This window comes from Marmota marmota, unplaced genomic scaffold (assembly GCF_001458135.2).
Source record: "Marmota marmota marmota unplaced genomic scaffold, marMar, whole genome shotgun sequence".
NCBI lineage: Eukaryota > Metazoa > Chordata > Mammalia > Rodentia > Sciuridae > Marmota > Marmota marmota.
Window position 1 is genome coordinate 57,759,895 of NW_026000174.1, and position 16,331 is coordinate 57,776,225.

General features: G+C 36.3%; 1 protein-coding gene across 1 annotated transcript; it reads right to left on the reverse strand.

Annotated features, from left to right (window-relative positions):
• Window positions 1-13,639: 13,639 nt before the first annotated feature.
• Window positions 13,640-14,548, reverse strand: LOC107135023 (olfactory receptor 4C6-like). The gene has a single exon (XM_015476991.1). It carries the CDS (start codon window positions 14,546-14,548, stop codon window positions 13,640-13,642), a length of 909 nt encoding a protein of 302 aa, XP_015332477.1.
• Window positions 14,549-16,331: the final 1,783 nt, after the last annotated feature.

Below are 16,331 nucleotides of genomic sequence, written 5' to 3' on the forward strand. Positions count from 1 at the left end.
TCATTTTAGTCAAAACTCATTCTACCATCCATCTCTCTGAAAAAAAAAAACAACAGAATTTCTGTTTCAAGTTGAAAAGTTGAAGTACATATAACATTCAAACCTAAAAGGGAGATTAGTAGTATGTCCATTATTATAAGTAGTGCTTTGTAACTCTACCAGTAAAGTTCAGATGCATTTACGTGTGTATATGTGAGTGTATAAGTCACATTTACATCTGTAGTCTCAATAAATGATTTATAAATAAATATTATTACAAAACAGAAGAATAATTTAAAATCCTATTTGTGATTAGCCAACCTGCAAGTTCATTCAATTTACCATATATATAAGTATATATATATATATATATATATATATATATATATATATATAATTTTTTATTCAATATTATTATTTACCAATAAAGGTTTATTTACCATGTGTTTCTCAAAGCATATTCCTTTTCATGACTACCAGGAAAACACATTCCTTTCAGATTTCAGTAACTTTTGTTCCTTTCAATGTAGCTCTATTGGTTTCCCCAAATGTCTCAATGTTTATTCTCTTCCTCTTTTGGGATTTTGGAAGAAGAAATCCATCTCTCTCTTTCCACCTTCTTTTTTTTTTTCTATTGTGAGCTTTCCTAAACAATTCTCAGGGAAGAACCTAATGCTACTCATAACATCAAATGCACTGAGAGAAGATTAAATGGACAGAATTAAATTAGAAGACTGTAATCTGTGACTTTAGTATGTCTTTCTTACCTTAGTGCCCTTCCCCATTCAATCTGACAGTTTGTGGTTGTTGATATAATAGATGCCACATTCTACATCAATAACTGTGTAAGGTCTGATAACACTTGAATTTATTAGACCCCCACAATAGCATTCTATATATGGCTTCAGAAAATTCCATATTTTAATCTGAAATATAAGGATGGGAAAAACATTAAAAGATGAGGGATCAACAAAATTATATTTAGAAAGAACACAGAACATGCTGTTGGAGATAGGACAAAAAATGTGCACTTGTAACATTTCTAGGTCACTTGGATTTAACTTGAAGTTGAAATCTCAATATAGTTGTAATGACATTAGTTTTGAAGAAATAGGTTCTCCTAACCACATTACTCCAGGTGTACAAAGATTTGATTCATTTAAAAGAGCTGCTATTGTGACCTGTTGTTTATTGGGTATCTTTCATGTATCAAGTGCTGTTCAGTGGGCTCCTTGTGTACTGTTTCACTCGCATACACACCCTTTTAACTTGGAAATGCAGTCCCCATTAAAGATGAGGGGTCTGAGAGCCAGAAAGATTAGTAAGCTAGCTCAAGTGCACACAGTCCTTGGCAGACCCATTCATAGTATTAAGCATGGCACCTGGTCACAACACACACACTTTTAAGCACTACATCATAGTTTAAAATCCTCTCTGAAAATGCAAATCTGTGAATTAAGAATCTCACCACGGATCAGTTCCTTGATAATCCTTGTGATAATTTTCTACTCTCTATGAAGAACAGTCCATTCAGTGATGGCAAAAATGGAAAAAAAATGTTTCCAACTCTTCATTCTGCATTTAAGGGAGAGAGAAAGAGCATCCCTGGCAGATGAAAGGAGCAGTGTTGTCACTACTGCTGAGTGCTGCCTTCAACATGTCTAAGGAAAAGAAATGAAGAAGCAAAGCTTCCTCCTCAATTTCCACTGAAATATAAAGAGGTTTCCCTGAGAGATCATGAACCTGTATACTTGCCTCACAAAAGCCCATGGGACTTGGAACTTTTCCATCATCATGATTTTCCATCACAAAATTTTGAGTGGTTTTACACTTGCTTAAGTGTTCATAAATCTCTGTGTCCCAAATATTATTTTCCTTTTTTTAAAATGTCTGTATTTCTATTGCAGATTTTTTTCATGTCTTGTCCTGTTCTGGAATAAAACAATGCAAATAATGGGATGGAGAAGTGTCCCTTTGCATCATGCCTGTGTTCTTATCAATTTTAAGATCTGAAATAAGATCTGAGTTCTGAAAGAGGCCAGCATTAATTCATTCAACAACTTGCATGGTATTGTGACTGGGGTAGTAAAGAGGGCTTATTAAAGAATAACATATATGTATATGAAAAGTTTATGTGTTAATCAAAATATATATTTTTCTCAGAAATTGATTTTGAGATTCCATGATTTTAAAATTTAGAACATAAATACTAGAGATTAATTTTCACTTTTCATTTTTCTTGTTTTTTTTTTTTTTTGCTTCTATTGGTGTGCTATGGCTGTACACAATAGTTAATTTTCACATAATCACAAGTGAAATTTAATTTACTCCAATTCAGCCCCGCTTTCCCTTCCCCCTTCCCTCCCTATATTCTCCTTATTCTACTCTTATTGGTCTACCTTTCACTCATCTATACATGTTTAATTTCTGGTATAGATGTACATAAAGATGGAATTCACAGTGGTATTTTTGTACATGTACATAATGTGATTTTGCCAAATTCTTTCTACATTTCCTCCCCTTTCTTTTCACTCCTTTCTCTTCCTCAATCTCCTACTCCACTGATCTTCACTGTCTTTATGGTATCCATCCCCCACACCTTTCCCCTTTTGCTCTAGCTTCCACATATGAAAGAAAACATCTGACCCTTGATTTTCAGTCAAGCTTATTTCACTTAGCATGCTATTCTCCAGTTCCATCCATTTAACAACAAATAACATAATTCCATTCTTCTTTTGGGTTGAGTAAAACTCATTGTGTATGTAGCAAATTTTATTTATCTATTCATCTGTTGATGGTTACCTGGGCTGTTTCACAACTCAGCTATTGTGAATTGTGCTGCTTAAACATTGATGTAGCTGTGTCACCATAGTATGCTGATTTCAATTCTTTTTAATAAATACTAAGGAATGGGATAGCTGAGTCATATGGTGGTCCCATTCTGAGTTTTTTGAGGAATCTCCATACTGCTTTCCATAGTGATTGTACTGATTTACAGTCCTACCAGCAATGTATGAATGAGAGTACTGTTTTTGCACCAGCATTTGTTATTATTTACATTTCATAATAAACAATCTGGTGATTTTCACAGTATGCAAACGTTGTATTCTATATAAATCACAAAATATCTAGTAAGTTTCCAGAGAGATGGCTCAACATCTTAGCAATTTTTCTGTTCTTTGGAATTCTTTATTACTCAGCCTACCAAAAACATTTTACAACCAGAGGTTTACTGTATGTTCAATGTCTAACAGATTGAGTACTCATTGTTATTTCATATTGTTGTACAAACAAGCCTGATATTCAAACCTGCCCACATAAGTTTTAGCATTGTCTTATCAATTTCTCTGAAAAAAATGGTTTGTTATTATGAAGGAATGGAGGCAGCAGAATACTTTTTTGTTTCTTGCAGGAAGCTCATTTTATATTCAGTGCATTAATTTACATTCCCACCTATGACGTATTAGAGTTCTTTGTTCCCTGCATCCATGCTAGGATTTATTGTTTGCATTCTTTATGTTTGTCATTCTAACTGGAGTTAAATAAAATCTCTCTATATTTTTAATACACCTTTCCCTATTTGCTAAATCAGTTCAAGTTTTTTATCATATAGTTGATATTGGCCACTTGTAATTCTCTTCAGAAGTGCCAGTTTGGTTCACTTACCCATGTAGTGATTGGGTTATTATTATTATTTTTTTAATGCTGAGTTTTTTTCTTTCTCTCTCTCTCTCTCTCTCTCTCTATATATATATATATATATATATATATATATATATATATAGTTAATGGACCTTCATTTATTTATTTGGATGTGGTGCTAAGACAAGAACCCAGAGCCTCACAAAGCTAGGCAAGCGCTCTACCACTGAGCCACAACCCCAGCTCCTGTTGAGTGTTTTGAGTTCTTTACGTATTTTTGATATTAGTCTTCTGTCAGAGGCGAAGTGAGGAAAGATTTTCTCTCATTCTCCCAGTTATCTCTTCACTCTGCTTTTTCTTTTGCTGTACAGAATTTTTTTTTAAATTTGATGTCATCCAATTTATTAATTATTTCTCTTATTTCTTGAGCTATAGAGGTCTTATTCAGGTAGTTTGTCTGAGACTACATGCTGAAGAATTTTCCTTATTTTTTATTCTATCTGTTGCAAAATTTCTGGTCTTAGATATTTGATCCCTTTTGAGTTTATATTTGTATAGGATGTGGGGTAGGGATCTGCTTTCATTCTCCTACAAATGGTTATCCAGTTTTCCCAGGACAACTTATTTAAAAGGCTATCTTCTCCAGTGTATGTTTTTGGCACTTTCATCCATAATCAGATGACTGTATCAGTGAGGGCTTGTATTTGAGCCTCCATTCTATTCCATTGATGTACATGTCTATTATTTTGCTAATACCATGCTGTTTTAATTACTATGGCTGCAGAATTTGATACTGGATATTGTGATGCCTTCAGAATTGCTCTTTTGGCTTGTGTTTTCTTTGGCTATTTAGCGTCTTTGTTTCTCCACATATATTTTATGATTTTTTATTCTGTTTCTGTGAAGAACACCATTGGTAGTTTGACAGAAATTGCATTGAATCTGTTGACCTCTTTTGGAAATACAGCCATTTGAATATTAATTCTACCTCTCCAAGAACATGGGTAGTGTTTCCATCCTTTACTGTCTTCTTTCTTCAGAGTTCTATAATTTTCACTACAGAGGTCTTTTACCTCTTTATTTGGTTAGGTTTATACCTAGGTGTTCTTGTTGTCATTGTTATTTGTTTGTTTTTTTAGTTATTGTGAATAGAATTGTTTTCCTGACTTACTTTTCAGCAGATTCCTGATTGCTATATAGAATACTTCTTGATTTTTTATGTTGATTTCATATCCTGTTACATTGTTGAATCAGTCTATCCACTTTAGTGTTAGGTGGAGCTTTTAGGGTTGATTATATCCTATGCAAATAGGAATAAGTTGATATCTTCACTTTCTATCTGTATCTCTTTCACTTATTTCTGTAGCTAATTGCTCTGGCTAAAATTTCAAATACTGTACTGAATAGGGGTGGTGAGAGCAGATATTCTTGTCTTATTCCTGACTTAACATCATTCCATGTCCTCTTGTTCTTTGGAGTTTCTTCTGAGAAAGCTACTGTTTTTCTTATGGGTTTGTCTCTACAAGGGATTTGGTATTTTTCTCTTGCAGCTTTTAAAACTGTTTCTTTCTTCTGAATTCTTGGCATTTTAACTATTATGTGTCATGGAGAAGTTTTTTTCTTGTCCTATATGAAGTTTGAAAGCCTCCAGTAATGTTATGCACATTTCCTTCCCAAGATTAAGGAAATGTTCTGCATTATTTTACTGAATAAGTGTTCTATGTAATTAGTCTGTATCTTTTCTTGCTTCAAGGTCTGTAATTCTTTTTGTATTCCCCTGGTTTAGTCAGAATGGACATCAAATTTGACAGTGTTATAATGCCTAAGCTCATACTAATCATTTCTCATTGAATCAAATTTTTGAAATATTTATTTATAAATTTAATAGCTATCTTTGAAATTAATCAGTTCACTCAAAAATCATTTTTCACACACATTTGCATTCGATTATTTATAATAATAAGATGTTTACACTTTTTTCCAGTATCGATCTGAACATAAAACTAACTTAAGATATGGGTTCTAGAACAAATATAAAATGGCTGGTCCAGGGTGAGACAACTAACTAGAAAATTTGTTCTAGAACCCATATCTTAAAAGGTGAAATAAGAACATATTTAAAAAATACTAAATGTTTTCTTTGCCAAAGTGTTTAACTATATTCTTTCAGATTCTTCCAGAGTTGAAATGAACAAGGTATCAGAGCATGAAAAATGTGTCCAAGACGTGGTTACATACCCTCTGAACGGCTCTGGAGGGAAACGGGAGACAGCATCCCAACCACTGGGGTCAGCATTGATGTGGGTAGTTCTGTATTTTTTTTTTTCAGAATCAGGGACGTGCTTCAAAAATTTGCAAAGCTCAGGCACTGTAGACTATAATCTAGTCTTCACCTCAACTTCCTCTCATCTGTAGTGAAAATAGGCAATTTTATCTCTTCTTGCATTTCCTTGGTGTGTAGTCAGGAGCACCAAGAACTGGGTTGATCACAAAGACTTCACCAAATGCTCCTCTGGTGCAGATCTAGATGACTTCAAAGGATCCAGAGCTTCTCTGGGAACCTGTGGGTCCTCACTTATTGCAAAGGAGCTGGTGCAAACATATCCCCTGCTTAGTGGAACACTCTTTGATGTATGTGTTGGTAGTGCTTTCTATGCATTCAGAATCCATCAGTGTGTGAGGACTAGCCTGTGTACATGGAGAGTGGATCAGGTCTATATCTCTTCTCCCTGATGGGCATTGTGTTTTTCAGTCTTTAGTTTAATCATGACCACACTGGCACAGGGAGTAGTTTTGTATGCTCATGGATTTCTTAATTAGCAGAAAGAATTCCTAGAGACTTGGGTTGATAAAAAAAGAGCAACACCCCTGAGTCTGTACCAAAGGGGAATTTAGGTGGCTCAGAAATTCAGTGACTGGTCTGGGAACCCATGGGCCCACTTGTATTAAGGAGGGGTTGGTGTCAGGGAATCCCATAAGCAGAAGACTGAACCTAGTTAGACATGGGAACTGCACATTTTATGCACTTTGGAGTCTTCAGTGTGTTAGAAGAAGCACTGTGCTCCTGAGAAACAGAGTGGCCTTTGCTCTATTCCCTGTTGGGCAGCAATTTTTGCAGACTTTAGGCTGGCAGTGATTTCACCATATAAATTATTCAGATATCTTGATAACAGTCCATTTTTCCATAATATTATTTGCTGCTATCTCCAGGAGAGATGAAGTTGAAGGGAATTATATTTTCCTAAGATGAAGGCTTAGATATTCCCAACAAGATTGTTCTTTGCTGGGGCTGGGGTTGTGACTCAGTGATAGAACACTTGCTTAGCATGTGAAAGGCCCTGGTTTCGATCCTCAGCACCACAAAATAAATAAAATAAAGGTATTGTGTCCAACTACAAGTAAAAAAACAAAAAGATTACTCCATGCCACAGTTATCCATGTATGATTGGGAAAGTGGAGTATTTCTCACACAGTGCTATGCCGTGCTGTGTTCAACTCAATCCGGACTGATGTTTTCCCTCTGCCACTCTTTCTGTCACAATTTTGTGAAACATGTCTCTCTCTTTCTTTGTGTGAGTCTTCCTCTAACCTACCCTAGCACTGGCAGGGATGCCAGTTAAGACCTGATTAAAAATGTCTCACTCTTTATTCCAGTAACCAGAGGCTCTGAGTCTCTCAAAGTCTTTGGCCAATATTGAACTTCAGTATATCCCCTCAATCACCCACCTCACTGAGTAGTTATTACTCAGCTGTTTTGATTCTCTCCTGCAAAGGAGCTGGGACATGCAAACTACTTCTATGATGCCATCTTCCAATTCCCTTCAAAGATATTTTCTTGATAATGATTACAGACATAAATTTAATGATAAGGCAAAAAAGAATGTGAATTCCTTTCTAATGATTACTTTCTAGGCCATATCAAATCTAAAGGAGTTTTATTATGTAAGTATAGAACTACACATTTTTTGTCCTTGTCTTCCATTGAACTTGTTAGGTCGTAATAAGATTCCTAGAATGCATTTTTTTTTTTTTACTTTGTCCACATACCTCCCTTCCATGCACTGCCACCAGCAGGTAGAATAGAGAAAAGACCAGACTGCCAATAAAGAAAAGTGGTCCAATTCGTGTAAGTCATATCCCCGATTACCAGGACTGAAGAACAGAGGAACGCATAATACGTACCACATAATATCCAATGAAAACCAAAGAGCACATCAATTTATGATGAAGAGAGGGGAGCAAGTCAGCAATACAGAACAAAATCCCTGAATTTCAAAGTGATACGCACAAATGTCCCTACAGAAGTGCCTGATACTTGCCATAGGGACTATGAAAGAACTCGGTGACATCCCTCAGTGATTATAGTTGGGACACACAGGATGAATACTGCCTGCCATACATCCACCACCTGCCATGATGTAGATGTTGGCAATTAGGTCAAAGAATAATAGGCAAAAGCTCCTAAGGGTTCACAAACACATGACCAATGGTAAGAGAATAAGGGACCATTTGTAGGCTACAATCTTGAATTTCCTATGTATCCCAAAATCTGTATATCAATACCAATCTATCAATCAATGTAGTGTAGTCATATCAAGAAATAATGAACTATCCTTCTATAATGGTTCTGGCCATTTGACCATAGGCACAATAGCAAAAGCTTCTGAAGACATCTGGTAAACCACGTAGGTATAATGTTGGAGAGCTCCCTGTATGGTTTGGATCTAGAATGTCCCCAAAAGTTCACAGATTGAACACTTGGTCCCTAATACAGCAATATTCGGGTGGGGCTTGAGGGAAGTGATTGGACTATGAAGGCTGTAACCTCATCAGTAGATTATTCCTTTGATGGATTGATAATTTGTATGGACTACTGGGAGAAAGTGGAAATTGTAGTTAACTATGGCATGGTTGGAGAAAGTAAGTCACTAGGTACATGCCTTTGTAAATATATCTTGCCTGTAGCCCCTTCCTTGCCTTCTCTCTCTCTGTGCTTCCTTGCTACTGTGAGGTAAGCAGTGTTCCCCTCATACCTTTCCATGAGGATATTCTGCATTGCCTCAGTCTCATAGCAATGGAGCTGGCTGACCATGAACCAAAACATCTGAAACCATGAGCCAAAGTGAAATTTCCATTCATTGTTATCATCAGATATGTTGGTCACAGTGATTACAAGCTAACATACCCTAAAATGGAAGAATCAGGATAAAGTCCAGGCCCTTGATTCTCATCTGAGATACTTCTTGAGAAGCCACTGCCCAATTCCAGATGCTTAATGAGAATTTTGAAAATTTCAACAAAGTTACTACAAGATACGGAGTCATGCCACATTGGCCAAGGTCTAAGAGAAGAACTGTCAGAAGTATTTTCTCTTCCAGTCAATTAGCAGTTAGTGAGTTAGTTATGAAGATAGTGGGGGGGATATATTGTAAGCAGACAACAAAATGGTCTATGCAAAAGCCTTACTTCAAGAACATAAATTCACAGTGACACACACCTATAATCCCAGTGATTTGGATGGGTAAAACAGGAAGATCACAATTCTAAAGCCAGTTCTAACAACTTCGTGAGCCCCTAAGCAACTTGATGGTAGCCTGTCTCAAAATAAAAAATAAAGAGAGACAGGGAGGTGACTCAGTGGTAAAACACCCCTGGGTTCAATTCCCCAGTACCAATATTAAAAAAAATTATAACCTTAAAAGTAGGAGAACCATAAAATTACCAGAGTTATCAATGAAATTGTCAAAAAATCAATTGTAAGAGAGTAGTCAGAGAGAGAGGGTTAGCTATATTTTGGCTGTCAGAACTTTAATGATTGTAGCATGAAGTGTGATGTAACCTGACTTATAAGTTTTAAAGACAACTCTGAATACTGTGATGAGGATCAAATATAAGAACAGGGGATACTGAGATAAAAGTAGGGAGAGTAGGCAAGAGTTCAGATGAACATTGGTGGTGGCTCGGAACTATATGATAGCTCTAAAAGTCATTAGAAGTTGTTGAATTTGGGATATATATTGCAAGTTGAGTCCACAGGATTTCCTGATGCACTGGATTTTATATATGACATAGACAGACCAAATGTGCCATCAACTGACAGAAAGTGTTTTAGGTAGAATAGACTGGGGGATAATGGTAGAACTAGGAAGACAGTCTTGGACATGTTCAGTTTGAGAAATTATCTGTTCCGGTGAGAATGCCATGGAAAAAATTGGATTTTCACAGTATAACATGAACAAATAAGTCTAAGCAGGAGATACTAACTCGAGAATCCTAGTCTTGTTAAGACAGTATGTCAAGAAAAACCAGGCTAAAAGTTGTTAATGGATTTTATTTTCTAAGGTGAGAAATGAGCATTGGCTATTAAAATTAATGACATAGGGGTCATTTGATATTCATCAGAAGAAATAAGCATGGTAAAGTGTTTTACAAGCTTACAAGGACTTGTAGAAAAATAAAAGGAGAGATGAAAGACAACATTATGGAGATAGCTTCGGTTTTGATTCAAAAGAGAAGACACAGGGCAGTAACTGATGAAGGAAGTGGGTTCATGGGAAGATTTTTTAAGATAAGAGATTGATTCTTTGCTAATATAAATGATCCAATGGAAAGGGAAATTAAAATAAAAGAAGAAATTAAAGCTAGTTTTAGATCAGTGGCAACAAGGAGAGACCTAAGTCTAGTGCATAGGTCAAGTGGCTTCTCTGGCTTTGAAGTGGGCCACAGATGATGCCTGTTTGGTAGCAAGTAGGACCTAAGTGGTCGGATGCTGTCAGATCAATAGAACCAGCTGTTGGTGTATGGAGAAGTTCTTTCCTGAGACCTTAAATTTTCTCAGTGAAATATGAGGCAATTCCACCTAAGAGTTAATGTTTTAGTCATTTTTTTTTGTCACTGTGAATAAAAACAACAAAGAGGATACAAAGTTAATTTGCTGCTCATGGTTTCAGAGGTCTCAATCCATAGATGGTTGAGTTCATAGCTCTGGGCTAGAGGTGAGGCAGATCATCATGGTGAATGGGCATGGTGGAGGAGAACAGTTCAGGACATGGGAATCGAGAAGCTGATGTTTCCTCACACCAGTGAAAAATATAAACCCCAAAAGCATGCCCCGAGGGACCTACTTACTCCAGTTATACCCTATTTGCCCAGTTACCACCAAGTTAATCCATATCAATGGATTAAGCCACTGTTTAGGTTACAGCCATCATAATCTGATCATTTCCCTTCTGAACAGTCCTGAATTGTCTCACGTATGAGCTTTTGGGGGACACCTCATATCCAAAATAGAACAGTTACCATTAAGTTTGATGTGTGCCCTTTGTTTTTGATAAATATTATTCTTCCAATTAAAGTGTGCCCTTCTATTCCTACTTTTCTATGCCTTTATATCATAAATAGTAATAAATTTTTCAAATTCTAATATGCAGATAATCATATGCTATAGTAGCTTTTATTGATAAGAGCCAGTTACTATAAAAAGATTAGGATTTATTTCAGAAGTGAATGTGTTAGAAAAAGTAAAGTGTTGAGCTGCTAAGTAATGTGTTTACTGAGCAAAACTTTTAAATGTGAATTAATATGGGGGATGTATAGAATACAGAAGACAAAAAATTTTTGGAATTTAAGAGGCCAGCAATAATTTCAGCATGAATTACCAGAATGGGTCTTTGCATGGTGTTAGAAAAATAGGTCCTGGTCCTAATTTTGACACTTAAAAATTATCAAGCAAATTGTAAACATTTAAGATTAGGGATCTCATTTTGAACCTTCCACTTTAATTTTGTAATCAAACTAAGAAAATTATCTACATAATGTCTTATGTACACCAAGTATCATACTATCAAGATCATTTTCTTCTTCTTTGACAAGGTAACTAAATATAAAATGAATCTGGGTATTTAATTCCAAAATAGTCCCATCATGCAGTAAATATTATCTTCTACTAATGATACAGCAAAGGGTAAGTGAAAGCTGTGTGCAGCTATTTATATGCTGTTTCTAAATTCATCTATAAATCCATGTATGATTGATTTTTAATTGTAGTCTAATATTAGAGTCTCTTTGATGTCACTGCTCTGTTTTAACTTAAGGATGAAAAACTAATAGCATTGTCTACCAGGGCCTGGTCTGCTTTTCCTGTCTCACCTTGTCCTACAGCCCCACTCCAACTGCAGTGCACTGATGACTCCATTTCTGGTTTCTCTCTCTGTAATATTTTCTCTTCCCACAGATATGTTTGAAGATGGTTGTTCTCATCATTCAGATTTCAGCTTAAAAATTTTTCTCAGAAAGTTTTTTTGCTCACTTCTCCAGAATTCCCCAGTCACCTTTGTTCTACTCCCTTAAGATTTTCTGAACATGTGATTACTCTATGATTTTTGATTTTCATTTTCATAAGTTGTTTGTCTTCTGCACTAACATATAAGCTCTGAGGTATAAAGAAAGTGAGTTTTCTTGTTCATTGCTGTAACCTAGCTCCTAGCAAAGTATCGGTACTTTATACAAGGTCAGCAAATATCTTTTAATCAACAAATGAATCTTGAAGTTACAAATACAGTTGGGGATTATTACAGCTAGATTCTTATAGCACAAGCATATTTTATTTCAAAATACAAATATTTGATTTAAATATTACCTTATTTGAAGCCATAATTCATGCTGCAATTATTGTCTTCATATATATCATGCATATTTGTTTTAATAAGGAAACAATTTGCTAAATCATGCTAGAACTTTAGGCTCCTACATACCCCAATAAGGGTGGTGACTTGAAACATTATCAGTGTCTTTTAGTCATTTCCACAGCAGAATCTTGGAGAAAATAAACATCTTTGGATTTGAATATATGCATTTTGAAGTTAACAGCAAAATCATTTTCCCCATAATTAATAAATTAGGTCTAGGTGTGCATAACTAAAAAGAACCAATAAAATAAATAAATAGGTCTATACTCTTGTTTTTTTCCCATAGAGAATATATAACCTTAAGACATAGACAATTGATTTGAAAGCATCTTGACTTAACTACCAGTAGAACTTGTTTTGCTTCTCTGAAGAATAGTAAGAGTTGAGAATTTGGGGAAGTTGAGAATACTTCTACCCTTTGTATTAAATAGCACACTAATAAATAAAAAGTGTTTCCAAATGGGACACTTGACTGTATGCCAAATATGGGGATTCTAACCCCCTAAAGTGTTTATATATATTTGTCTTCCCCATTTCTTTGTTTATTTGTAAATATTTTAAACTCTTAAGTCTCTTTTAGATTAGGAGTCATCCAATAAAGTTTATTAAGCACATATTGTGTAACTAGGAGTGTTCTTACCCCTGAGGATATAGCAGAAAGGAATAAAAATAATCCCTGCATTGACGATAACTATGATTTGGATATGATTTGGAGAGCAGAAAACGGAACATGGACCTGAAGATGTATTTTCAGGTAAAATTTGTGATTGTAGACTTTGAGGATAAAAGCTGAGTGGAGAACTGGAGGACAGCTGAAGGGAAGGACTGAGGAAAGACATCAGAAAATTCATTCTCTTTCTCTCTCTCTCTCTCTCTCTCTCTCTCTCTCTCTCTCTCTCTCTTTCAGATAGGAGTTCATTTGAAAATAGAAAAAAATAAAATAAAATCAAGGATCCAGCCAAGCAAAGGCTTTGGGAAAGACCATCTCCAAGAGAGAAAGAAACCCCTAAACTCGGGAAGACTAGGGTTGTTCAAAATAGGATTTAATTTAAAAGCATGCCTAGAGGATTGTGAGGAAGGTGAGGTAGTACAGAATGTACCTGTGTAAGTCGTAGAGACAAGTCCTAGTTAGACAAGACACTGCAGTATCTTGACTTTTTTTTTTTAATGGATTCTGCTGTGATATATAAGTAAAGAAAATGAATAAAATAAAATGATGCATCTAGTTGCCTGTGCCCAATGAATTGCAGTTATGGGGAGGCTAAAACTCCACTGGCATTGTGAGGCAAATTTGTCCCTTGGTCTGTAATTCAGTGACTACCCAGGGTCCCTCATTTCACCCATAGTTTCCTCATGGCATGTTTCACCTCTGCATTCCTCAAGGTGTAGATCAAGGGATTTAACATGGGTTCAACAACAGTAAAGGACACAGCCATAGCCTTGTCTATGGGGTAAGTGGCCACAGGCCTCACATACAAAAAAATACATGGCACAAAGAATAACACCACCACTGTGAGGTGGGAGCTACACGTGGAGAGGGCTTTGCGTCTTCCTTCAGAGCTATAAGACTTCAGGGAGCAGAGAATGACCACGTAGGAGCCCAGCAGGAGAAGGAAGATGATCATACACATCACCCCACTGTTGAGGATGACCAAGAGACCCAGGACGTGGGTGTCCATGCAAGCCAGTTTCAACAATGGAAAGAAGTCACACATAAAGTGATCGATGATATTGGGGCCACAGAAAGGTATTTTATATATGAAAAGAAGCTGTATGGTTGCGTGTATGGACCCGCCCAGCCAGGCCCCTCCCACCATCAAGTAGCACAGTCGGGGACTCATGATGCTGGTGTAGTGCAGGGGCTTACAGATGGCCACGTAGCGGTCACAGGCCATCACAGTGAGCAGGATGATCTCCACACCACCAAATAAATGCCCTGCAAAGATCTGGGTCAAGCAGCCTTTGAGGGAGATGGTAATGCTCTCATAGAGGGAGACCACAATCAACTTGGGGGTAAGGATAGAAGAGTAGGTGACGTCTATGAGGGACAAGGAAGTAAGGAAAAAATACATGGGAGACTTCAGACTCTGACTTGCACTTATGGTTACCACAATGAGGAGGTTTCCCAGTACTGTGACCACATACATGACTAGAAACAAACCAGAGAGTATTTTCCTCAGCTCTGGGTTGTTTGTAATGCCTAAAAGGATGAATACAGTCACATTGTTTGGATTCTCCATTCAATGTAGGCTGAGGACAGTGTGTCACTCTGCACTGGAAAGTCTGCAAAAGGAATATCAGTTCAGTTTTGATTAGCAATCACTAAGTGCACTGGACATTTTTTTGCATGCTGTCCCATACCCTCTTAACCGACCTTTTCCTCCAGCCTTTGCTAAAGAAATCAGCTAACAATAAAAGCCTAACAGCAGCTTGATCCTACTAATCCACACAACAGCTCTTCCTCCCTCTGGTACAACTTCTGCTCTCTGTTCCACTGGTTGTTGCTTGTGATACTTAAGAACCCTGCTGCATGGCGGCAGTGCATACCTACACCTGGAAACATGAAGAAATTAACACCCTTGGGAAAACCCTTGACCATCAGTGGATAGGACCCAATGGATAAATGAGTAAATGGCTTAACATTTTTTTCCCTGTCTCATTTTCTCCAATATTTCCATTCAGTTTTCCAAAATAAACCACCTACATGCAATCCTTTCTTTCAACTCCTATTGGTTTGGTTGTTTTTTTAGAATATCAGGCTAGGTTGCTAACCTTCATTCCTCACACTCAAGAACTTAGAAAATATATAAGTTCCATTGATATTTTTCCCATATATTCACTGAATACATAGAATGTGCTAGTTGAAGAACTGTGAAATGGGTCCTATCTGAAGGACTCTGTTTTTATTGTGCATTATACTCTTCCCCTCTACATGTCTACCTTCTAAAATTGAATTGTGATAATAATAATTATTATTGTATAGTACTGCTATTCAACTAGTTCCTACTGTATCTTAATATCTCAGGAAATATTTTCTTTTTTTTAAGAGATAAGAAAATAAGACTTAAAGAGGTGAAAAATAATGACACTGAATTCTTACAACTAGTAATTACTGAAGCTGAATTCTAATTCAGATTTCCAAGTTCCAAAATTAATGCTAATAACAATCCATATTCGTTTTTTAGGGGATACCAAGGATTGAACTCAGGTCCACTCAATTACTAAGCCACATTCCCAGTCCTATTTTGTATTTTATTTAGAGACAGGATCTCAATTGCTTAGCAACTCGCTTTTGCTGAGGCTGGCTTTGAGCTGTGATCCTCCTGTCTCAGCCTCCCAAACTGCTGGGATTACAGGAGGCACCACTGTACCTGGTCATATAGTTTCATCTTATGAAAATTTCAAGTGCTTAATATCTGTATTTCTACCTATCATCTATCTATTTCAATTCTAAAACTTGGTTACAACTATTAACTAATAATTAATAAAAATTCTAATAATTTTTCACATGTGCTTATTCAAGAAAATTAAGCCTTAAGCTTTTTTATCAGCTCCAGAAACCCAGATCTACTTTCTAGCTAATACCATCCTTATGCAGTCTGAGATGGCAAATCACTGTAACCTCCCAGCTTTCTATTACTACTGCCTATGCCCTCCTTTAGCAAATCTATCACTGTTCCTTCTCCATCCCTTACTTCTTCCCCTCTACCAGCTTCATCATTGCCATCCTGATCTTTATTACATGCACCTATATAGATCATATTAGCAACAATTCAATTATCTTCTTTGCTCAAATTTCAATTAAAATTGCATGTTGGCTTTATCACTTTATGGATATGCTTAAGGATGGCTATTTTATTATATTTTAATCATATTTCTAATAATGTGCTATACTAGTAAACACTAGTCATTTAATTAAGTTTAATTAAATAAATACAATGGAGTTCCTGCATGGGAAACTGCATTAAACCATGAAGCCCAAGCATTGCTGCTATCAGTTCTTGCCTGCAGAAATGACAGCAT

Excerpts from the sequence above, each read along its gene's own strand:
- LOC107135023 (XM_015476991.1), bottom strand. The coding sequence starts at position 14,548 with ATGGAGAATCCAAACAATGTGACTGTATTCATCCTTTTAGGCATTACA.